Genomic DNA, 18,492 nt, shown 5'->3' on the forward strand with positions numbered 1-18,492 from the left:
CCCCTCGATAGTATGGTTTTCCCTACAACTCAAGTCCACCGAAAATGAAACGCGGGAAAGAAAACTGTCTTCACTCTGAAACTCCGAGGGGCTCAAATCGTCTAGTGCCATATGTTTGATTATCTGAAATGCTCGATGCACACGATTAGTCCGCAAACACATTGTCATCAATCACCAAAACCACATAGGGAGAAATATGCCCTAACATACGGTATGTTGTATCAAAAGTTATTGCATCGCCAAAGTAATGGTACTGTGCCCTCCTTGCGCCCATCGACCATAACAGATTTCGTATGCGAATGTCCGTGTCCGGTTGTACTCTGTAGTACAACCCAGAATCTTTGGATCCCAACTCAGCAAAAACTTCCATTGTCTTTCTGACGTCATCATCTGCCTGATCTCGGCTAATCTCTCCACAAAGCCCCCTCAAAGCTCTCTTGATGAAAGGCACACTGCTCATGGAGCCAAAGAAACTGCCAATTATGTTGTACACTTTGCCAATGCTAATATTATTTTCACGCAGCTGCTTGATAACATCTCGTGTGTAAATGTCGATATGTCTATGCGAGGGCCAGTATATTTTCTGTCCGCACTTATCTGTGAGAGAGTGATTGTGGAATGTCCTATGCTCGCTTATGTACCACCTGTTGTCTTTTTAGCGTTGCAACCTTATCATTGCTGGGCATCTACATCGGCAAGACCGTGTGTTACTTATTTCTGGTACACCATGCAATTTTTTTGTCACAACCAACAATACATGAGTTAACAGAGAATTCTATTTTTCTGTATATAAAAACATTGGCAGAGTATGTTCATGGCTGGAATTGGAAAGAATTACTAGCTGAGCAGCCGCAAACTATTTCTTGAATACATTTTGTTCTCTCGACATTTAATCTGCTTTTTTCGTATCTACTCTGAACCCAATTTCCCAAGAATATATATTGTAGTAGTCGTATGCTTATACAAGGGATTGAAAGTTGTCTCCGACAGCAGGGATTACAACAGTTTCCCTCTTTTTTTTCTGCATAGCATCTTAGTGTTTTTTCAAGTGAGCTTATTCTGCCAGCGGCAGGGGCCGTTCAACAGGTGCTCGGCCAACATGGACTCTGTGTGAACAAAAGATGAGTCACTAGTGTGCAAATCAAAATCTTTTTGCACAAACAATTAGCCATGGCACAGGAAATTTTCCAACAGCTAGTAAGAGTAATTCATTTTCCGTTCAGAGCCATGCGATTTTCTGCAGTTTTTTTGGAAATGAAGAGTGTTTTCTTTTTAGTAATACATCAATTGATACCTCTTTCTCCAGCCAGGGGCTTGAGGATCTTTTTGCCTTCTGACTGCTCTGAGGTTGGCCCCAACAAGCTGAGGCCTTCGCAGCTGCTGTTCAAACTAGTTGCATCGTCATCGCATCGTCGCCTACATCAGCAACGCTCGACTGGGCGGTTGTGCAGGCGAGAGTTTTGGTGGCTGCAGCATCCAGTATAGCCTCGCCGCCGCCAAGATCCGGCAAGGGAAACCTTGAAAAGGAGCGACAGCAGCGTGAAGTTAGCCATCAAAATGAAAGCGGACAGTAATAGGAGGCGGAAACCATGAAATATTGAAGGTACCTGTCGACCGGATCTGACAAGAACTCGAAGCCGCCTCCTCCGGCATCCGTCGTCGCCATTGCTCTGTTTTCCAGTTTGGTGGGGGAGGGGGGTCCAAGCAATAAGTGTTCCTATTTTTTTTCCGTCGCTGGCCGTGCCCGGGCGGTGGGGTAGGTGGAGGAGCAATGCGGCCAAGTATACGATGCGCCACGTAAGCATATGAGTCGACCAGACCACCGTATGCGTGCCGGTCCGCAAACACCGGGCAAACGATGTGTACCGGTACTCCGGTGATATTCAATTGGAACATGTAGAGACCTTTTTTTGTGTGTGTGTGGGAAGGGGGGGGGGGGGGGGGGATGGGGGATGAGGGCTTTATTCAAACGAAAGTGCTCCTGCACTGTCAGCCATGAGAGTGCTCCGGTAGCAACCTGCCGTGACGGGATCAGTAAAGCCTAAACCGGATCAATAAACGTATATCTGCCGGCGAGCGCACCGTATACGCCTGTTCCACCGTACCTATACATGTGTGTTGGCCCTCTGACCGCATTGAATGCCCGGTTCCACTCGCCAGTGTTCGGTTGGCACACTTACTTAGCGTGAGCAGGCAAGACCGTGTGCACCATCGCCACTCTCTATCCTCTTAAAAAGAATCTCATCCTCTCCCCGCAAACCCTAAGCAACTCGCCACCGCCCCCCGCCCCCAAATCCCATCTCGTCCTCTAAGCAACCCGCCGCCTGCCGGCCGGCCATCCCCCGCCCCCAAAAAACGCTCCGCCCGCCAGATCGCCGCTGATGGCTTCTGGATCTACTTGTTCCGGCTCTGTTCCCCTTGGGAGGAGGGGGCTGGTGTCTTGCGCGCACAGCCTCGACTGCCGCGCCGACGACGCGCCTCCTCTCCCCCCCGACCTTGAAAAGGTCGTCTACGAGCTCATCGTCGGCTTCTACGACCAGGCGTTCGACCGGCTGCCCTGCGAGAGGATTCCGGGCCTCCTCGACCTCCTCGCCACCGGCGGGTGCGGCACCTGCCTCGGCCTCCTCGACCCCGTCTCCAACATCATCCTCAACACCCTCGCCCTCCTCCCCGAAGGCGCCGCCGCCGCAGCTTCCACCGCTCCACCCGCCACAAAGAAGTCCAAAAGACTAGTGCGCAACGACTGGCACGAAATTGCAAACAGGTCCTGCCAAAGTCTCCTGGCCTTCCTCATGGTATACTTCGGATGCCTCGAAAAGGAACAGGCCGCCCGCTACCTCTACTGGGCCGACGCCAATCTCAGCCTCGCCGTCATGCTCATCCAACACGATCTCTATGTGGAGGGTGAAGAAGCAGTACTGGACCCTGAATCCGACAGGACGCAGGCTGCCCTCGAGTGGGCGGCCACCATGGCAGGTCACCCTTCGCCCGGCGTTTTGACTCAGCTCATGTCATCCCGGCTCAAAGAGGACGACTTTCACCTTCTGGAGAAGCTACTCTTTTCAGCAGCAGATGGCCCTCTCAAGGTTGATGATGTCGGAGCCATAGACCGCATATTGCGCATGATGATGAGCCCGCCCTGTGTTGCCACCATAAGCAGAAAAGGGCCAATTCTCCATGTCCGTAAGAACCTCGACGCTGTGTGGTCGACCACCCCCTCCACTACAGAGGACACCGCCACCGCCCTCTGCTGGGACGGAAAACCCATCTCGTCGCTGCAGTGCGGACTGTCTGACAAGCTGCAACGTTGCCTGGGAAGAGCGGATGGCCTGGAACAATATTTGAAGAAGACCCCGTGCAGCGTTGACGCCTGCGATTACCTGCAGACTCTCAAGATGCGCCTCCACGGTATGATTCACAACTTCTGCATCAAGGCGCTCAAGCTGCTGCCCACACCATCGGGCTCGCTTATGTGTGGCTTCCTCATGGCCGGCCACTGCTACGGCTCCATGGACCCTGTCTCTAACATCATCGTCAACTCCATTTGGTACAACTTCCTTGGCGGTCCTCTCCCAGCGTCTGAAGGCAGCAAGATTGAGCAATACAATGACATACTTGACCCCCTATCTCTGCTCCGCACACAGGTCCACTCCCTCAAGGGCCTTATGGAGCTCGCCACATTCGCCGGCCCCCAGTTCTCAACAGAGGCTTGTGCTCTAGAGTTGCTCTGCGGTACAAAATGCGACATTGTTGACATGTTACAATCATCGCTAAAGATGATTAAAAAGAACCACTTCCATGAAGCTGCCAAGGCCGCTGGACACCCTCTACCGCTTCAGCTGGGTGAACTGCACCGGCTGCTGGTGGTGTTCCCCGAGCAGCGAAGCGTGCTGCTCTCCTTTATGACCGAGGCTCGAACTGACGGTACCGTGTTGCGCCTTGATGACATGACACTTCATATTAGGGGCATGTGGAGCAGATACTCGAAGGTTCGTGTCGGCTGCTATGAGCAAGCTCCTGATCTTTTTCCAGAGTCTCGGAGGTTGGTGTCTAGCATGAGATCACAGTATGAGGAGGGGAGGAGCTGGTTCCGTTCAAAGATTGAACAGGTGCTGAAGGATTACACGACCCAGCATTTTTGGGTAGGTATCCTTGGCAGCTATGTAGATTTGCTTTAATTGCCTTCATTTGGCCTACTCTCTTACTTGACTTGCTTGCTTGTTGTAGGAACCACAGTATAAACTTGATATTATCTGTGGCGTGGAGGAAATCAACCAAAGCTGCCCCCCCTCGGGTAAGATGTGCTACCGCGTGAACTTCACTGCTACTTCTGATTTGCAGCTTCAGAGGACGCTATTCTTCGCCGAGTTTTTGTTCTCAGGTGGGCCAAGGCCAGAGACCTGCTGCCCTCTACCCTATGAGTATGCAGGTAAGCCCCCTCTAGTTTCTCTGCGGCACGGCTGATTGGCTTTTTATTATCGTGTGTTGTAGTAGTCTCACTGAACCATGCATGGTCGGGTTTAATTTTTTGATAGGCCGTTGCTACTCTGGCGTGCTTACCGCAAGGAAAATCGTGTATCCAGATGACGCCAAATACATCCCGCACGATATCACCCATGACGGTACCTGCCACGTGGATGACATGCTAGAGATGGACTTCGTCCTCAGTTCCGAGAAAGACGTGGAGCTTGTGGAGAAACTCAACAAGATGCACACTGAAGAGTGAGTCGCGGCGGGCAAGCTTGTGTGTGATATTATCAGCTGTGAAGTTGGACCATAGTACTATGCTTCCTGCTGTGTGTTATGATGTTCTAATTAATGAGCATCCTGCATTGTAGTATTATCTAGACTGGATGACATTCTTCAGCATGCATGTTTGGTTGCCTTGAGCTACTCTTATGCACGTCTCCGTGCCTAGCTTGCTTGCTTGGCCTTGTTAAATTTGTGTGTAAACCAAGTTGCTATCGTTATGATGAACTATATATAGCTTATTCATCATTATTTGCACTGTGATCTAAGCTGTCCTGTCTAATTATTTTGACACTCTTGCTTCAATACTCGCTTTTCTTGGCTTCACTCAATAGCAGATACACATGGGCGCTGTGCTAGTCAAGGAAATGTTGAATTTTCTTCAGCAATTCCATGAAGTTTAACACATACATAAAAATACTCTTATATTATGAGACGGAGGGAGTACAATATTCGCATAAGATAGAGAAATGGTTTTTTTGAAGGAAGGCCATCATGGCTAGCTTTATTAAACTCAAATAGGAATTACATCGTCTAGGAGTTTGGAAACCAGACAAGCCCCATCAGTCCATGAACTACAAATCTTATTACAAAAACAGTAACTAGCTAACAAAGATAGAGAAATGGTTTAATAAAACGTTACAGCGTGTTTCAGCCATCTTTTACTCACAGGACTACTCGTGGCTTCAGTGGCAGCAACACACAAGCATTGTGCTACTATAAATTTTCAAATGAGAAAGGTGTGGTAACTCTTTAATTGAAATGTTCATGTTACCCTGTATGTTTTGGAAACGAGTCGAAAGAGTGCATTTTTTTCAGTATAGGATTGTATGGAAATGAATGATTCTCTTCTGAATATTGCAGTTTTTATGACAAATTGTTCAATGTTGTTAATTTGCAATAGAAGCATTTTCAAGATTGCAAGAAATAACACTCTGGAATTGCAAAAAAAACAAACAATTGTGCTCTGCAATTTTTAATCAAACTTATCATTTCTTCACTTAGATAAGCATAGATCATTTTCAAGTAAGAGAATTATAATAGTGCAAGCTCTAGATTGCTGCTTATAATTCAAAATACTCTTGTGTTGTCTTGATAAAGTAGTTTTTTACTTGCAGGATGTGGGGTTACAGTTGGAAGGGATAAACCTTGCTGGTTATCGCCAAGCATTTGAAGAACATGGTGCCAATGGAGAGTATCTGTTATATGATACAGAGAGATTGTACCACACATAGTAAAATGTTGAGCCACATTACATGTTCTTCCTTACTATATTTTACGACATATCAAATTCACAACATACACCAATTTGCCAAACAGTTTCCACCAATGACAGCAAGATAGGAGGGAAGGGAGGCGCTGGGGTCGCCATTCGTGTCACTCGAGCAATCGACATGGGGGCCTTTTCTTTCTCAAGAACGGACTTCCATGACTGACACAGGTGTCAGTATCTTTCTTGAGCAGAGACCTCCACAAATAGGCTCACATCTGTAGTAATATTTATGTAGACATACGTTGCACGTGCACACTTACTAGTCCCATAAACATGCCACTTCAACAGACCGGTACATTAAACGACTCTAGTACTCCATTTATAGTGATCAAGCTATCAAAAGTCGGATCACAGATCAACAGCAGCTGAATCATACTCCCTCCATCCCAAAATAAGTGACTCAACTTTGCACTAACTTTGATAGCTTGATGCAAAGTTGAGTCACTTATTTTGGGACGGAGGGAGTATTAGATTGCCACAAGATGAATACTCGCTTGCCAATAATATTATGAACAGATCAATATCCGATGATGAACTGATACAACAACATCGATCCATCATCGCAAGACCCTTTTCTTTACAATTAGAATAAAAGCAAAGCCGGAACCAAGGTAGCCAGTCATCATCCCCAAAAGTCAAACAGGGCCCCAAACAAGACACATCAGAAATACTACTAAGCCATTACAGCGCCTGAACCTGGAGCATCACAAGAACGATGCTACCACCATGCCAACTGCTACTTGACATTACCAGGACCAAAATATTATATAGGCCGCAACCAAAGCACTGCTGCGAGAACTTGGGCACCCAAGCAGCCGGAGGCAATGAGCCGCATAGACAGCCGGCGAGCGAGGAATGTCAAGCCCTTGTTCCTTCTAGTCCACACAAGCATCTCATTCTCCAAAAGCACCGAATTTATCCAAAAACGAACCTGTAATGAAACAGTAGCATAGCGGATCAAATCTCAATAATCTGGAAATACTCTATCTAGCGATGAACACAAGGAACATTACTGGTTTAGATAAGCACTTGCTGAAGCAATTTGCAGGAGCACAAACGCTACCAGGCTGATGGATTTGAAGCCGTTTACGTGCCAACGTGGCATCATAAACAAACTAGCTAGCCAGATAAATAAGCAGCAGGACATGCATTTCAAACACAAAACACCAGCAATTTATCCCTATATATAAGGCACTATTGTGTTGAATCACAAAAGATTAATCACTTTTATCTACTAGACCAACAAATGCAACCAGTAAATAGAAGCTCAACACTAAATAGAAATCTGGTTTAAGAAACAAGTCAAGCTCCAGATTCAGCAAACATTGAATACAAGCCAGGTTTAAGGTTGAGGTTGATTAAGTCGACCAAACCAAGCACACAAGTTAATTTGAAAGACACATCTTACAATCTATTTCAGCCCTCAAAGCCGACGCACAGCACATAGCCCAGCCGAGACAAAAACCCAATGGGCATACCAAAAATAAAGCAACATGTGGATAACATTGACTAAGAAGTGACAGCTAGTATAAACACCAAGTAAATCAGAAACCAGCATCAAGAACCATATCCTGGCCACATGATCAAGTCGTAGAATTCAGATTTCATAGACAATGTCAATCACTTAACTACTTGTTCATTTAATTTAAAGGTCAAGTTTAGGGTTGGTTTCAGTGGTGATACACAGTTCCCAAGTCAGGCAACAAGTAGGCGATGGTTTAGAGCACTAAAAAAAAAAAGGAAATGCATCTTTCGATAAGCATCAGCATTTGCATCTCATACAAGGCAACAGAGCAGAATTCATCTTAGCCAGCATTGTGTCGAATCACGAAAGAGCTTACCCAAGTTTGATCATTCAAGTCCAAATCAGCTAATAGAAGTGCAACCAGCCACAACCTTACAGCAATACCAAAATCTTTACTATTAAATGGGAGTTGGTGATGGTGGTACGTCATCATTCAACACTCAACACTTATCATCGGACATATTCAGACCGTTCCATCTACATCCAATACACAAAAATGGTAAGGTCTAAAAGTAACCACCGGCCCACAGCAATACCAATTAGCTAGGGCTGATTAGCCTTGGAAGAAAAAGCTAGATACACTGCTGTTTTAAATTAAGAAAGCTAGCTGTCTGCCCTAAAAGAATGTCATGGTGATTAGCTACGCTGCAGATTCTAAAAAAATAACTAAGCTTCTCTAAGAAAATCTAGATACACGTACCTAAAAAAATCTAGCTATACCTACACAAATGATTTTCAACATTTATAAAAATCCAGTGTGTATCTACATAAATAAAATTGAATTCACAGAATCAGAGTGAACAAAAGTTTTGGGGATGGGAATGTTTTTTAGCAACAGATGAACAATTATGTGACCAACAGTGAACAACTTTTCTCTTAGGCAATGGGAATATGTTTTAGAAGTATTTGAATAAATATAGTAACCGCTACTATCAGTTTTTCTTTTCCAAAAGATGAATAGTGTGGAAAAGATAAATTAATACCATGAACATCATTCTTGGCAGTGAGAGCAATTTTGCACAAAAATGAACATTTTTAGAGATTACTTAGAAATGAGAAAAGGATATTTTTATAACAATCCCCACTTCATAGAAAATTTTTATGAGCAGCATTGAAGAAATTTCTTTCTTAGTTTATGAATAATGAATAAAGGAAAATGTATAAGAAATAAATCCATGGCTAAAGAAATAAATCTCAGGAGGGAAAATAAACGAATTAACACATGTAAGTTCCCATGTTAAAAAAAGCCGGCCGAGTAACGCTATGATGTAAGGGATACCGCCATATTGTCAACTTTAAATTTTTAGTACCATATGAATTTTTGTCTGTATTGAGATTTTTATACCAGTGAAATTGATGTTGGTGGCTATTTCATACCACACTTCTTGAAAAGCACATGCGCCCAAACTGGGACGAGTGTGCCATAGGATCGCAACAGTCGAAGGCTGTGGGTGAAGACGACTATGTGAACTTAGACATAGATATAACCGCCAACAATCATTTTTTGCAACAGGTAAGAGTTGGAGAACAAAAGACGAACACCCTAGGTGGAAAATGAGGATGGCAAGAAATAAAAAAAAATGGAGAGGCAGAAGGTCATGTGTTGGTTGCCGACAAAGAAGTTATCGGAGAAAGAACACCAACCATTATCTTGATAGTTGAAAACTACATATATCACGTTTCACGCGCACCTTGATGAAGTACAATTGTTTGTTTTTCCATGCAGCGCACGGGTATTTAGCTAGTACTATTAAATATGAAGAACTCAAATCTCCAGGTTAAGCCACATTAAATGAATGGTTAAGGTTAAGCCACATTAAACTCAACCAAAACCAGGACAGAGCCATATAGTCAAGCACGCGATAATGCTAAACACACGGACCCTATACAGACGTTTACAGACTCCTTCCATCTATCTAAATTGACCCCCCCCCCCCCCCCCCCGATTTTCAGCTGGGGTGGGGTGCCTCCCTCCTCCTTATCCAATCACGTTTTGCCAACTGGAACTACCCCTGTAAAACCCCCGTAAAAGTCCGTCATCACTACTCTCAGGCACATGATCAATATGCAGTCAAGTTTGAGCAAAATGACCATCGACTAACTCAAAACCTACAAGGACTGGTATTTGAGCAAATCATCAATATTATGCTACCAATTGATCAGTTCAACCTAGCAATGATTCTAATAAATAAATAATTGAAACCAAAACAGTAGCCAATCTACTTGATAGAGCACCTAATCAAGCCAAGTAGAGCAAAAAAAAGTAAGGACTTACTAAACTGCAACAATTACTAGAACCAAATTAACCAAGACCAGTGTCTAGTGAACCAGATCAATCAAGACATGCCTATCAAGAGTAACCAAGGGATGTAGCATTGTTTTGCTCTGGAAATCATTCCAGCAAAACACATACAACAAAGACTACATATTCACATGTTCATCATCACCTCGGTATCAAACATCAACTCCACTGCTTACTACAGTACTTACTTAATCCTCAAAGTGGAGAAAAGCTTAAGTTTCAGTGCAGATGAATGATCTACAATGGTGCATATGTATATCAAGACTATTGTGTACCACTATAAAGTGGAAAAACAGCCAAGTACAGTGGCATATAATTCTGGTATCTCCTCATAGTCAATCAATTTATCTTCTTAGAAAATTACCTATCTTTTTAGTGGACAACACAAACCAAATACCAATATGTATGATGCAACCAGAAAACACTTGGATCTAAAACCTTTACATCACAGATAGGTATAAACAAAATCAAACCGCATTTCTACACAAAAATACATACAAGTCGCAGTTCAAGGAAAATAGGGAGTAATCGAGAGAGAACGAGAGACCTTCAGTGGCACGCCAGTGGGGGCGCGGTGCTGTAGGAGGTACCAGTCGAAGAAGGCAGGGGCAGCATGTCGTAGTCGACGCCAGCAGCAGCAGCTCAGCGGACACGGACGTCGACAGCACCAGCAGGAGATCCGGTGGACAGCACCACCACCACAGCACCCCTGGATGTCAGCACCGCCACCGGAGGACCCACCACAACCACAACATCACCGGGACCTGAGCAAAAAATCAAGTTAAAGCACACATTGATCAACTACAAATCTACAGTAGCATTACACACTAGTATGGCTGTTGGTGAATACCTATTTGCACTTTAGCAGGACTGCTAAATATGGCTATTCTTGAGTCACAAAACAGGGGAAAACTTCTACACACGAGATGAGCAAGACATGGACCTGGCATTCATGCCGCGACGTGGTAGTGGCTCAATCAGCAGCAACCTGTCCATGGTTGACATCAGAGAAGCAGGAGCATGGTTTTCAAGTCGCGGCTCATCCGAGTCGCTCTGGGGTAGCGACTCGGAAAAAGTCGAGCCTGCAGTTGTGACTAGTCGTGACTCGCGACTCGAGTCGACACTAACAAGTTGAGTCGATATATTTTTGTGACTCATCGACTAGTCGCGCGACTCGAAAACCATGAGCAGGAGTAGGTCGACCTAGTTGTCGCCGCTAAGGCAGAGCATCTACAAATGGTCCTTCTCCCAGAAGGCAAGCGATGCCGCAGTACACAGCCGGTCAGAGATGGAGCCGTGCCAGGAAGCCTGCACCAGACCAAGATGATGAGATCGTCATAACAATTCAAGATCAAATCCCTCTCTACTACAAACAGGTCATATATTGCAATAATGCGTAGATTGATACTAGCAAAGAGCATACTTATGCATCAGCGTGCTCTATGTAAGTTTATGCCAATATGACACAGCAGGAAAAAATGCAAGTCTCACAAATGTTCTGCATGCTTCCTTCAGCCAAGCAATATTACTACTCACTATAACGCCAAGGCGCAACCAGCAAAGAAGTGCACAACATGAAAAAACAACAGATTCTGTGGGTAAAAAATCCTATGCTATCAGAAGAAAGCAGAACCAAAAAAAAAGTGATGCCACACAGTAAAGATAATGTGCATGTACGTGGCTGCAAATGCTCCAGATTTGATTTGTCAGCACAATTATCAAAATTTTACAAGAGCAATGAATTAATGTGGATTTAAATTACTATCTTAGTGGTAAACTCATTAAACAAGGTAAATAAATAAAAGAACACACAGGTTGGGATCCCCACTTACTTACATTTCCGGTAAGACAAAATACATTACTTATATTGTTCCAATCTACATCGACACCCACACTGACCAAACCTTACAGCAAGAGAGAAATCACAGTAGATTTACACAGAATTACGAAACAAACAAATCAAATTACTAAACAAAATGACACCTGTTTGATAAGCATTAGAATTATACACAAGAACTAACTAAACGAATCACAATTAGCAGAACAATCTTCATTTCTCAAATGCATCAGATCTACAAAATAACTAACTGACAATCTATATATTTCTGAAATCAAAGTTGCATAGGGATGAATCAGAACAGGAACACGACCTTGATGACGTCGGCAGTGACGGAGCTGAACAAGGTGCGGCAGGAGCTCCGGTGGGCAACGGAAGCAGCTCCGATGGACAGCACCACCACCACAGGAAAACCACCGTGACCAAACCAAAATCAGCAGCCAATCCACAGCATCATCGTCAGAGAAGAGCGGCACCAGGAACTCCGATGACAGACAACCACCGGAAGGCACCACCGCCAACGGAAAACCACCGCCTAGCAACAGCATCATGACCTGACCAAAACCACAGGACGCATTCAACGCGGATACGTTGCAAGCAGGCGTATACAAGACGGAATCGAGGTTAGACGGGAGGGAAAAGAGAGATAACTGCTACCTTTAAGGCGGAGCTTGGGGTCGTCGGAGCAGCGAGGTCGCCGAGCGGGACAGGGAGCACGGTCACCGGAAGGTGCAGGAGGGAGGCGGAGGCGAGCACCTGGTCATGGGACTGCGCCATGAGGCCCCGCGGCGGCGGCTGCTGCAGCTCGGCTAGGGTTTCGGGTCCGGGGGCGCACTGGCTCGGCGGGGAGGACAGCCAGCTTTGGGGAAGTCTGCCGGCCGTGGAGGGGAGGGGGTGGCCGGCGAGGCTGAGCTAGGGTGAGGCTGGTCGGCGGCTCGATGTGGATCGGGGTGGAGAGCGGCCGCACGGTAGAGAAAGGGGGCGATGGGGAGAGAGGGGCGGTGGGCTGCGGGAGAGAGGGTAGGGCGGCGGTGGCCGGAGGTGGGGAAGACGGGTGGCCGGCCGGCGGCGCGAGAGGGGAGCGAGGCGTTGTGGTGGAGGGGAACGAGGGAGCGTCACGAGGGACAGTGACGGTCTGTTGGGATGTGTTTGGTTCATGGGATAATTTTAATGGATGTGGGTACCCCCAACCATCCGGCTAGGCATAGCCAATTTTTCTGTTTGGTTGGTGTGGATGATGTTATCCTGTATTTTGTTTGGTTGGAAGGATAAGTCATGGTTAGGGATGGCCATTGGAGTGTTCTGAAAAATTAAGAAAACTCAACATGCACAGCTTCTGTCAAGCAATTCATAGTAGGAACATTAGGATATAGCAAACATGTGAAACAGAAATTGGACAGAAACTCTGGGAGAGGGGATCCCGTTCATGTTTTCCCTGTCGCCTTTGAGCTGATGCATTACAAAAATCAATCAAATCAGCCACGCACACAGCACTCAAAGTCTCAAACAACACTCACGGTCACGGATCCGTGTGGCAAGCACAGCGCGCAAACACAGCACGCACAACAAGTGCACCACGCACAACAAGTGCACGCACACTATGCCTGGCGCGCGCGTATCCACGCGTGCGCAGCCGACGCCTACGCTATGACAGTTGCGGTTGTACCGGCCGGAGAGAGGCGCCTCCATTTACAAGGCACTGGCTGCCGCACGCGGCAATGACTTGTCCGCTGCCATCGCCGCCGCCCCCGCCATGACTCCGATAGCTTGCAGCTCAAGCATGAGAGAGAAGAAAGGAAGGAGAGGGCGTGACAAGGAGGAAGATGAAGAAGGAGAGAGGCATGCCGCTGCTCACTCAACCTCCGCCGTCGCGAGAGATGCGCTGCCGTCGCGAGAGAGGAAAAAGGTAGCGTTGGGGCCGTTGGGCTTTTCAGGGAGGCTAGTAAGCGTGCACGTGCAACGCACGTCTTCATTAACACATAAATTGTACTCATTTATATGCAATAAGGGCATACACACATAAAAATATGGAAGTGGCCAAGTGTAAATCGACTGGAAATGGAAATATAAACCGGGCCAGTCGATTCTTTCCGGCCATCCGATGCAAAATGAACAATACCATACCTTGTTCAGCCTCGGGAGTTTCTTCTACCTCCGACAATTTCTTTCCCCAGCCGTCCCATGGACCACCGGCCGGACCGGCAACCACCACCGTCCGGCCCTTCCTGGAACCTCCTCCCACCGCCGTGCCGCCGCCGCCCCCAGCCATCCCTCTAGCCCCGGGCCTTGCCTGTTTTTTCTTCGGGAATCTTCATCATCGCCGTACTGCCGCCCCCCCCCCCCCCCCCCCTGTCGTGCTGCCTCCCCCACCCCAACCCTAAGATAGATGATGAGGTAGCTTGCCAGCAAGCTTCTTCCTCCCCTCCGGTGAGCTTCTTCCTCCTCTTCGCCTGTTTCTCCCTTCAACCAAAATCGACTGACCCGAATTCAAAAGTCAGGCGACTAACATGTAGCTATTGTGTAAATATATATACCTCGTGCACATCAGAGATCATTTTTACTGTTAAAATAAATGTATAGAGGCGGAAATATCATCTATTGATAAAAAAAAACTAAATTGGACAAGACCGGATGCTAACTTGACCAAAAGGGCTAAAAAAACCAACTAAAAAAAGAGAAGGTAAAAGAAAAAGACACACCGGACGCCCCCTCAGTTCTCCTCGCCTCATCACCTACCTTCCCTTATCCTCTCCCCACTGCTCCCTATTCCATGGTGGCCACAAGCCCACAACTCTCTCTCTCTCTCCTCAAGCCGCCCCTCCTCTTCGTCCCCACCGCCGGCGCGAGGTCTCGCACTCTTCCCACTCTTCTCAGCCCCTCCTCGTCGAATCGGTCGCCGAAGTGCCCGAGGATCCGCTCAAGCTCGGTCTGGTTGCTGGGCGCCGGACGAAGGCTGACGCGGAGGCGCGGGAATTGCCTCCACCAGATCGGCGGCTGTGGCAATCATGTGTCGCAACCTCCGCGCCTGGTGCCTTCCTTTCCATCTCGCTCGTCGGCGGCTCCCACCACCCTGTGCGTGCGACTGCGCTGCGCCCTGTAATGCCCATGTGCGGCAGCTGTGCCGCGGTGGATGGTCCCTTGCAAGTGCAAGCCGGTGCCGGTAGACGATCTATTCCCCACTTCGGCTTTCATATCTGCTTATTTCTGATTTGAGATACTCCCCATTACCCACTTCTGCTAATCCCTAATTTCCATCCATTCCTGAATATACATAGGTAGCTCAGTAGTCTAGTTTAAGTATGAGTCATTTTAGAATCAGGGAGAAAAATTAGAAGTTGTTCGATTAGATGTTCTTAACTTGGTTGCAGCAACTGTTATGAGTGGGGATTCTAGTTAGTTAATATTATTGAGGCAACCATGCTGCGATAAAGTTGATTGATTGGTAGATTTGAAATCTGGGTGGCTAGGGGCGCTAGGGACCAAGACAGATGAGGTTGATTTGGCTTGATCCTGCCAAAGAAATTTACTTCTTTTTTGAAAAATGAAAGCATGTTTTTAGAAGTTCCCAAATGCGAGCTTTATAGCAAATAAAAGAGGATCAAGAGAAGCATAGTAGGATAAGTATGTATGACTCTAGGATAATACAGGTTGAAGAGTGAATAATTGATAGTGTAGGATAATGATGATGCTATGGCTGTCATATAGAGGACGGTGGTTGGCTAAAAGAGCTTATCACCTCAAAAATTCCTTTTCTTGGAATAACTTGCTTTATTAGAAGTCCATAAACATCTCTGGCATCTTCAGTACTACTTACGACAGCTACACAAGTGGTATTCATGATGTAGCACAACCTTTTAGATATATTTCTTGTTGTCCCGGAACCCCGGTTATATCAGAAGTGTGTTTGCAGGCTTACAAGAAATGGATATTGAAGACCATCTAAGAGTCAGGGAATTTGTTCGATCCTAAATTTTTGGGACTCTGAAATAAACACAAAGATGGGAATGGGGAGGCATACCTGCCTGCCATATACATCAACCCGAAGCTTTTGAGCATTGTACAGAACAAGTAATTGACAGGTTTACTTCATGATAGTCTAGGATTTGGTTTGGCCAAAATGATCAAGTACTTACTACATAATTTCTGAATTTACCAATTATTTTTTGAATGCATCAGTTAGACAACGGTGATACATCAGAGCGCCTCTTTAATAGAAACGACTTAATTTTGGAGGAGGACTACCCCGTTCCCAAATCCTAGCTCCGCCGTTGATGAAACCTGAATTTACTTTAGTAGATCTTCTCTTGTAAAATCCAAACTGTTTCCGAGCCTATATGTTTTGTTTCATATTGTTGTTTATCATGCAATACTTATCCTGCAGCCATCTGATATGCAAATTTGATAATAGAAGATGACCAAATTTGTGTACAGGAAAATGCATATTCTTGGATTGGGTTTTCTTCTCCACTCTATTGGACCAAGTTACAAATAGATCATACTTACTGGGTTTTATTCATTCAGTCATACAGATTCGAGCACTATACTGTTAAAACAATATGATGGAGGGCTCCAGTTTGATGCACTGTTAAAATTCATGTTCAAGTCATAGGAGGTAGATCTATTATGGTTTGTACAAAATTGATACATTCGTCATCACACTATTGTAAATATGCAAATTTGAGAGTGAAGAGCATTGTTATAAAGATGCAAATTTGACAGGGATTAGGGAAGCAATGAAGTATGCACATATATGTTAAATAGAATTTCCTTTAAAATCAGGAACTGATCGGCCCTATCACATTAACCCAATTGAATATCCTGTAAAATTATACCATGTTCCTTTGGTGCAGGCAGGTGCGTTGCCTGAGGAGTTCGTCGGCGTCGATGTCGGGGCCTGTGGCTGGGCGGCGATGGCCAACAGTGGCTGGGCGGCGAGGGCACAACAGTGGCTTGGCGGCACCGACGTCTGACTGTAGTGTGCATCTAAACGGCGACATGAAAGAAGACATCGAGATTAACTGGGATGGAACTGGCCACGTATTGCGCACAAGAGGATAGTCTGCACCTGCATTGGCGAGAAGCGCGTCGTAGCGGGCGTCGTCCGCTACGCATGGCGGCGATGGCGCACGGCTGGGCGGCTGCGACGTACGTCCGGGTGGGCTGATTCCCGTAAGTTTAGAAATTTGTTGTGAGGCAGACGTGTTAATTCCCATTAATTGTGGCTAATTTTCTGTAGTTGATTGGACGCGAACGCAAAGGGTGGAACTGTTTTTTTTTTTTCGGGGGAGGTGCAACTGTTTGATCGATGGCAGAGTTTCGTCCGCTCATGTAAATCGCTAAACGTACACAGGGGAGGTCTGACTTTTATGTGGACGGTTAGATGCCTGATCCTGGGGATGGTAATTTGTCTTGTTTGGCCTGTGTACGTTTAACCGGGTGGACATAGTGGAGAATATGTTTGCTTGTTTAATAGTAGTACAGATACAGATACAGAAGTACAGATGAACGAAGGAAAGACGAGGCCGCAGAAAACGTTTCGCGCCGTGAGTGCGGGATGGCCAGGTCCGCGACATTTTCGCGTCGCTGCGGAGCCGGATTTTGAACGAATATTCCAAGCATCTGGATGTCCGTATCCCTCCTAATCCCAGCTCGCCCAAGAACCAAACAGATGGCATCCATTTAAAAAACTGCTATCCCTGTCCAAGAAGGGATAGCCCAACAACCAAACACTTGGTGTTCGATGCGCTGGATGATGGGTCTTGGCCAAATTTTCGTCTCGGGCGGGCTAGTAGCATGTCAGGTGAGGTTGGAACAAGAGTTTCCATACTATAAAAAGAATGATTCTTTGATGGAATTATTATGAATGGGTGCGCCTCTCGTGGATTTCTTCGATTTTACTCCTCCGTCCCAAAATACTCAACTTTGTACTAACTTTAGTACAAAGTTAGTATAAAATTGAGTCATTTATTTTGGGACGGAGGGAGTATGAATGAAGAGAGAAATATGAGAGCACCTCTATCAAACCCCACTCTTAAAGTGAGTATAATGTCCACGGAAAACGTGTTTTGAGTATTCTGTTTTACATTTTAGTCTTGTGGAGTCTGTTCGGCTGTAGCCCGCGCTAGCCCTCAAACCGAAAAAAAACATATATATTAGACAATTTGACCGCAATTCCAACAAATGGCTACAAATTAGAACATAGTTTGCGCGGAAATTAAACATAGTTTCCATCCATGGTCCAAAAGAACCTCATGCAAAAGCCACTACCACCTCCATGACCATCATGACCATCATCATCATTGTCCACCACCCGTCGTCGCTTGGTTCCTTCTCTCCAAGATCTTCCTCCTTGCGATATCATGCCATTCTTTGATGAGGTCATCCATGTCATCGCGGTTCATCGTCATGATATTATTCTCCTATGCAAGAAGCTTGGCCAAGGCCTTGTTCTCCTCGGCAAGGGCACTTTTCTCCTCAATGGCGGCCTTGCGCAACCCCTCTTCTTGAGGAATTGCTCCTTTTCTTGCTTCTCTTGTGCCTTCTTGTTGGCCAACTCCTTCTTTGCCTCCAATGTCTTGGCCATCATCAACTCATTTGATTGCACCATGGCATCTATCTTGTCCCGCAAGTTTGATGCCTCCGCTTCTCTCTTGATCTTGTCCTTGACCTTTTTGTTTCCATCAGGCTTGTTTTTGTTTCTTGGGCCATCGTCATCTTCATCATCATCATCCAACTTGGTGAGTTAACCTCTCTTCGGCAGGGATTTTTTGTCAATCAACTACCAGTTGTGATATTTTGAAGAATTT

The 18,492-nt window shown here is 46.0% G+C and overlaps 2 protein-coding genes and 1 long non-coding RNA gene across 7 annotated transcripts; 2 read left to right on the plus strand and 1 right to left on the minus strand.

Moving 5' to 3' along the window:
* Positions 1 to 2,196: 2,196 nt before the first annotated feature.
* On the plus strand, positions 2,197 to 6,066 carry LOC125514362 (uncharacterized). 3 transcript variants are annotated; one of them, XM_087536887.1, is made up of 5 exons: positions 2,197 to 4,142; positions 4,228 to 4,429; positions 4,536 to 4,722; positions 5,422 to 5,489; positions 5,868 to 6,066. In XM_087536887.1, exons 1-5 carry the CDS (start codon positions 2,382 to 2,384, stop codon positions 5,921 to 5,923), a joined length of 2,274 nt encoding a protein of 757 aa, XP_087393013.1. In that variant the 5' UTR covers positions 2,197 to 2,381; the 3' UTR covers positions 5,924 to 6,066. The 3 variants fall into 3 exon arrangements, with proteins under 3 accessions (XP_087393013.1, XP_048535627.2, XP_087393014.1); XM_048679670.2 differs by lacking the exon at positions 5,422 to 5,489 and having other exon boundaries at positions 2,198 to 4,142; XM_087536888.1 differs by lacking the exons at positions 5,422 to 5,489; positions 5,868 to 6,066 and having other exon boundaries at positions 2,199 to 4,142; positions 4,536 to 5,001.
* Positions 6,067 to 6,509: 443 nt separating this feature from the next.
* Positions 6,510 to 12,897, minus strand: LOC125521099 (uncharacterized). Of its 3 annotated transcripts, XM_087536889.1 has the most exons (5): positions 12,344 to 12,893; positions 12,000 to 12,240; positions 10,700 to 11,157; positions 10,397 to 10,613; positions 6,510 to 6,953 (listed from the first exon to the last, which is right to left on the minus strand). In XM_087536889.1, exons 1-3 carry the CDS (start codon positions 12,461 to 12,463, stop codon positions 11,132 to 11,134), a joined length of 387 nt encoding a protein of 128 aa, XP_087393015.1. In that variant the 5' UTR covers positions 12,464 to 12,893; the 3' UTR covers positions 6,510 to 6,953; positions 10,397 to 10,613; positions 10,700 to 11,131. The 3 variants fall into 3 exon arrangements, with proteins under 3 accessions (XP_087393015.1, XP_048542106.1, XP_087393016.1); XM_048686149.2 differs by lacking the exon at positions 10,700 to 11,157 and having other exon boundaries at positions 12,344 to 12,897; XM_087536890.1 differs by lacking the exon at positions 6,510 to 6,953 and having other exon boundaries at positions 10,476 to 10,613; positions 10,793 to 11,157.
* Positions 12,898 to 14,152: 1,255 nt separating this feature from the next.
* On the plus strand, positions 14,153 to 17,105 carry LOC125514364 (uncharacterized). The gene is made up of 2 exons (XR_007286366.2): positions 14,153 to 14,846; positions 15,597 to 17,105. It is a non-coding gene; the product is annotated as an uncharacterized LOC125514364 (long non-coding RNA).
* Positions 17,106 to 18,492: the final 1,387 nt, after the last annotated feature.

Source organism: Triticum urartu, chromosome 7A (genome assembly GCF_056163025.1).
Source record: "Triticum urartu cultivar PI428250 chromosome 7A, HENAU_Tu73, whole genome shotgun sequence".
Taxonomy (NCBI): Eukaryota; Viridiplantae; Streptophyta; class Magnoliopsida; order Poales; family Poaceae; genus Triticum; species Triticum urartu.

Excerpts from the sequence above, each read along its gene's own strand:
- LOC125514362 (XM_087536887.1), top strand. The coding sequence starts at position 2,382 with ATGGCTTCTGGATCTACTTGTTCCGGCTCTGTTCCCCTTGGGAGGAGG. Across the intron at positions 4,143-4,227 it reads ACACGACCCAGCATTTTTGG|GAACCACAGTATAAACTTGA; the intron begins GTAGGTATCCTT and ends TGCTTGTTGTAG. Across the intron at positions 4,430-4,535 it reads TCTACCCTATGAGTATGCAG|GCCGTTGCTACTCTGGCGTG; the intron begins GTAAGCCCCCTC and ends ATTTTTTGATAG.
- LOC125521099 (XM_048686149.2), bottom strand. The coding sequence starts at position 12,463 with ATGGCGCAGTCCCATGACCAGGTGCTCGCCTCCGCCTCCCTCCTGCAC. Across the intron at positions 12,241-12,343 it reads CCCCAAGCTCCGCCTTAAAG|GTCATGATGCTGTTGCTAGG; the intron begins GTAGCAGTTATC and ends GGTTTTGGTCAG. Across the intron at positions 10,614-11,999 it reads TCACTGCCGACGTCATCAAG|GTCCCGGTGATGTTGTGGTT; the intron begins GTCGTGTTCCTG and ends TTTTTTGCTCAG.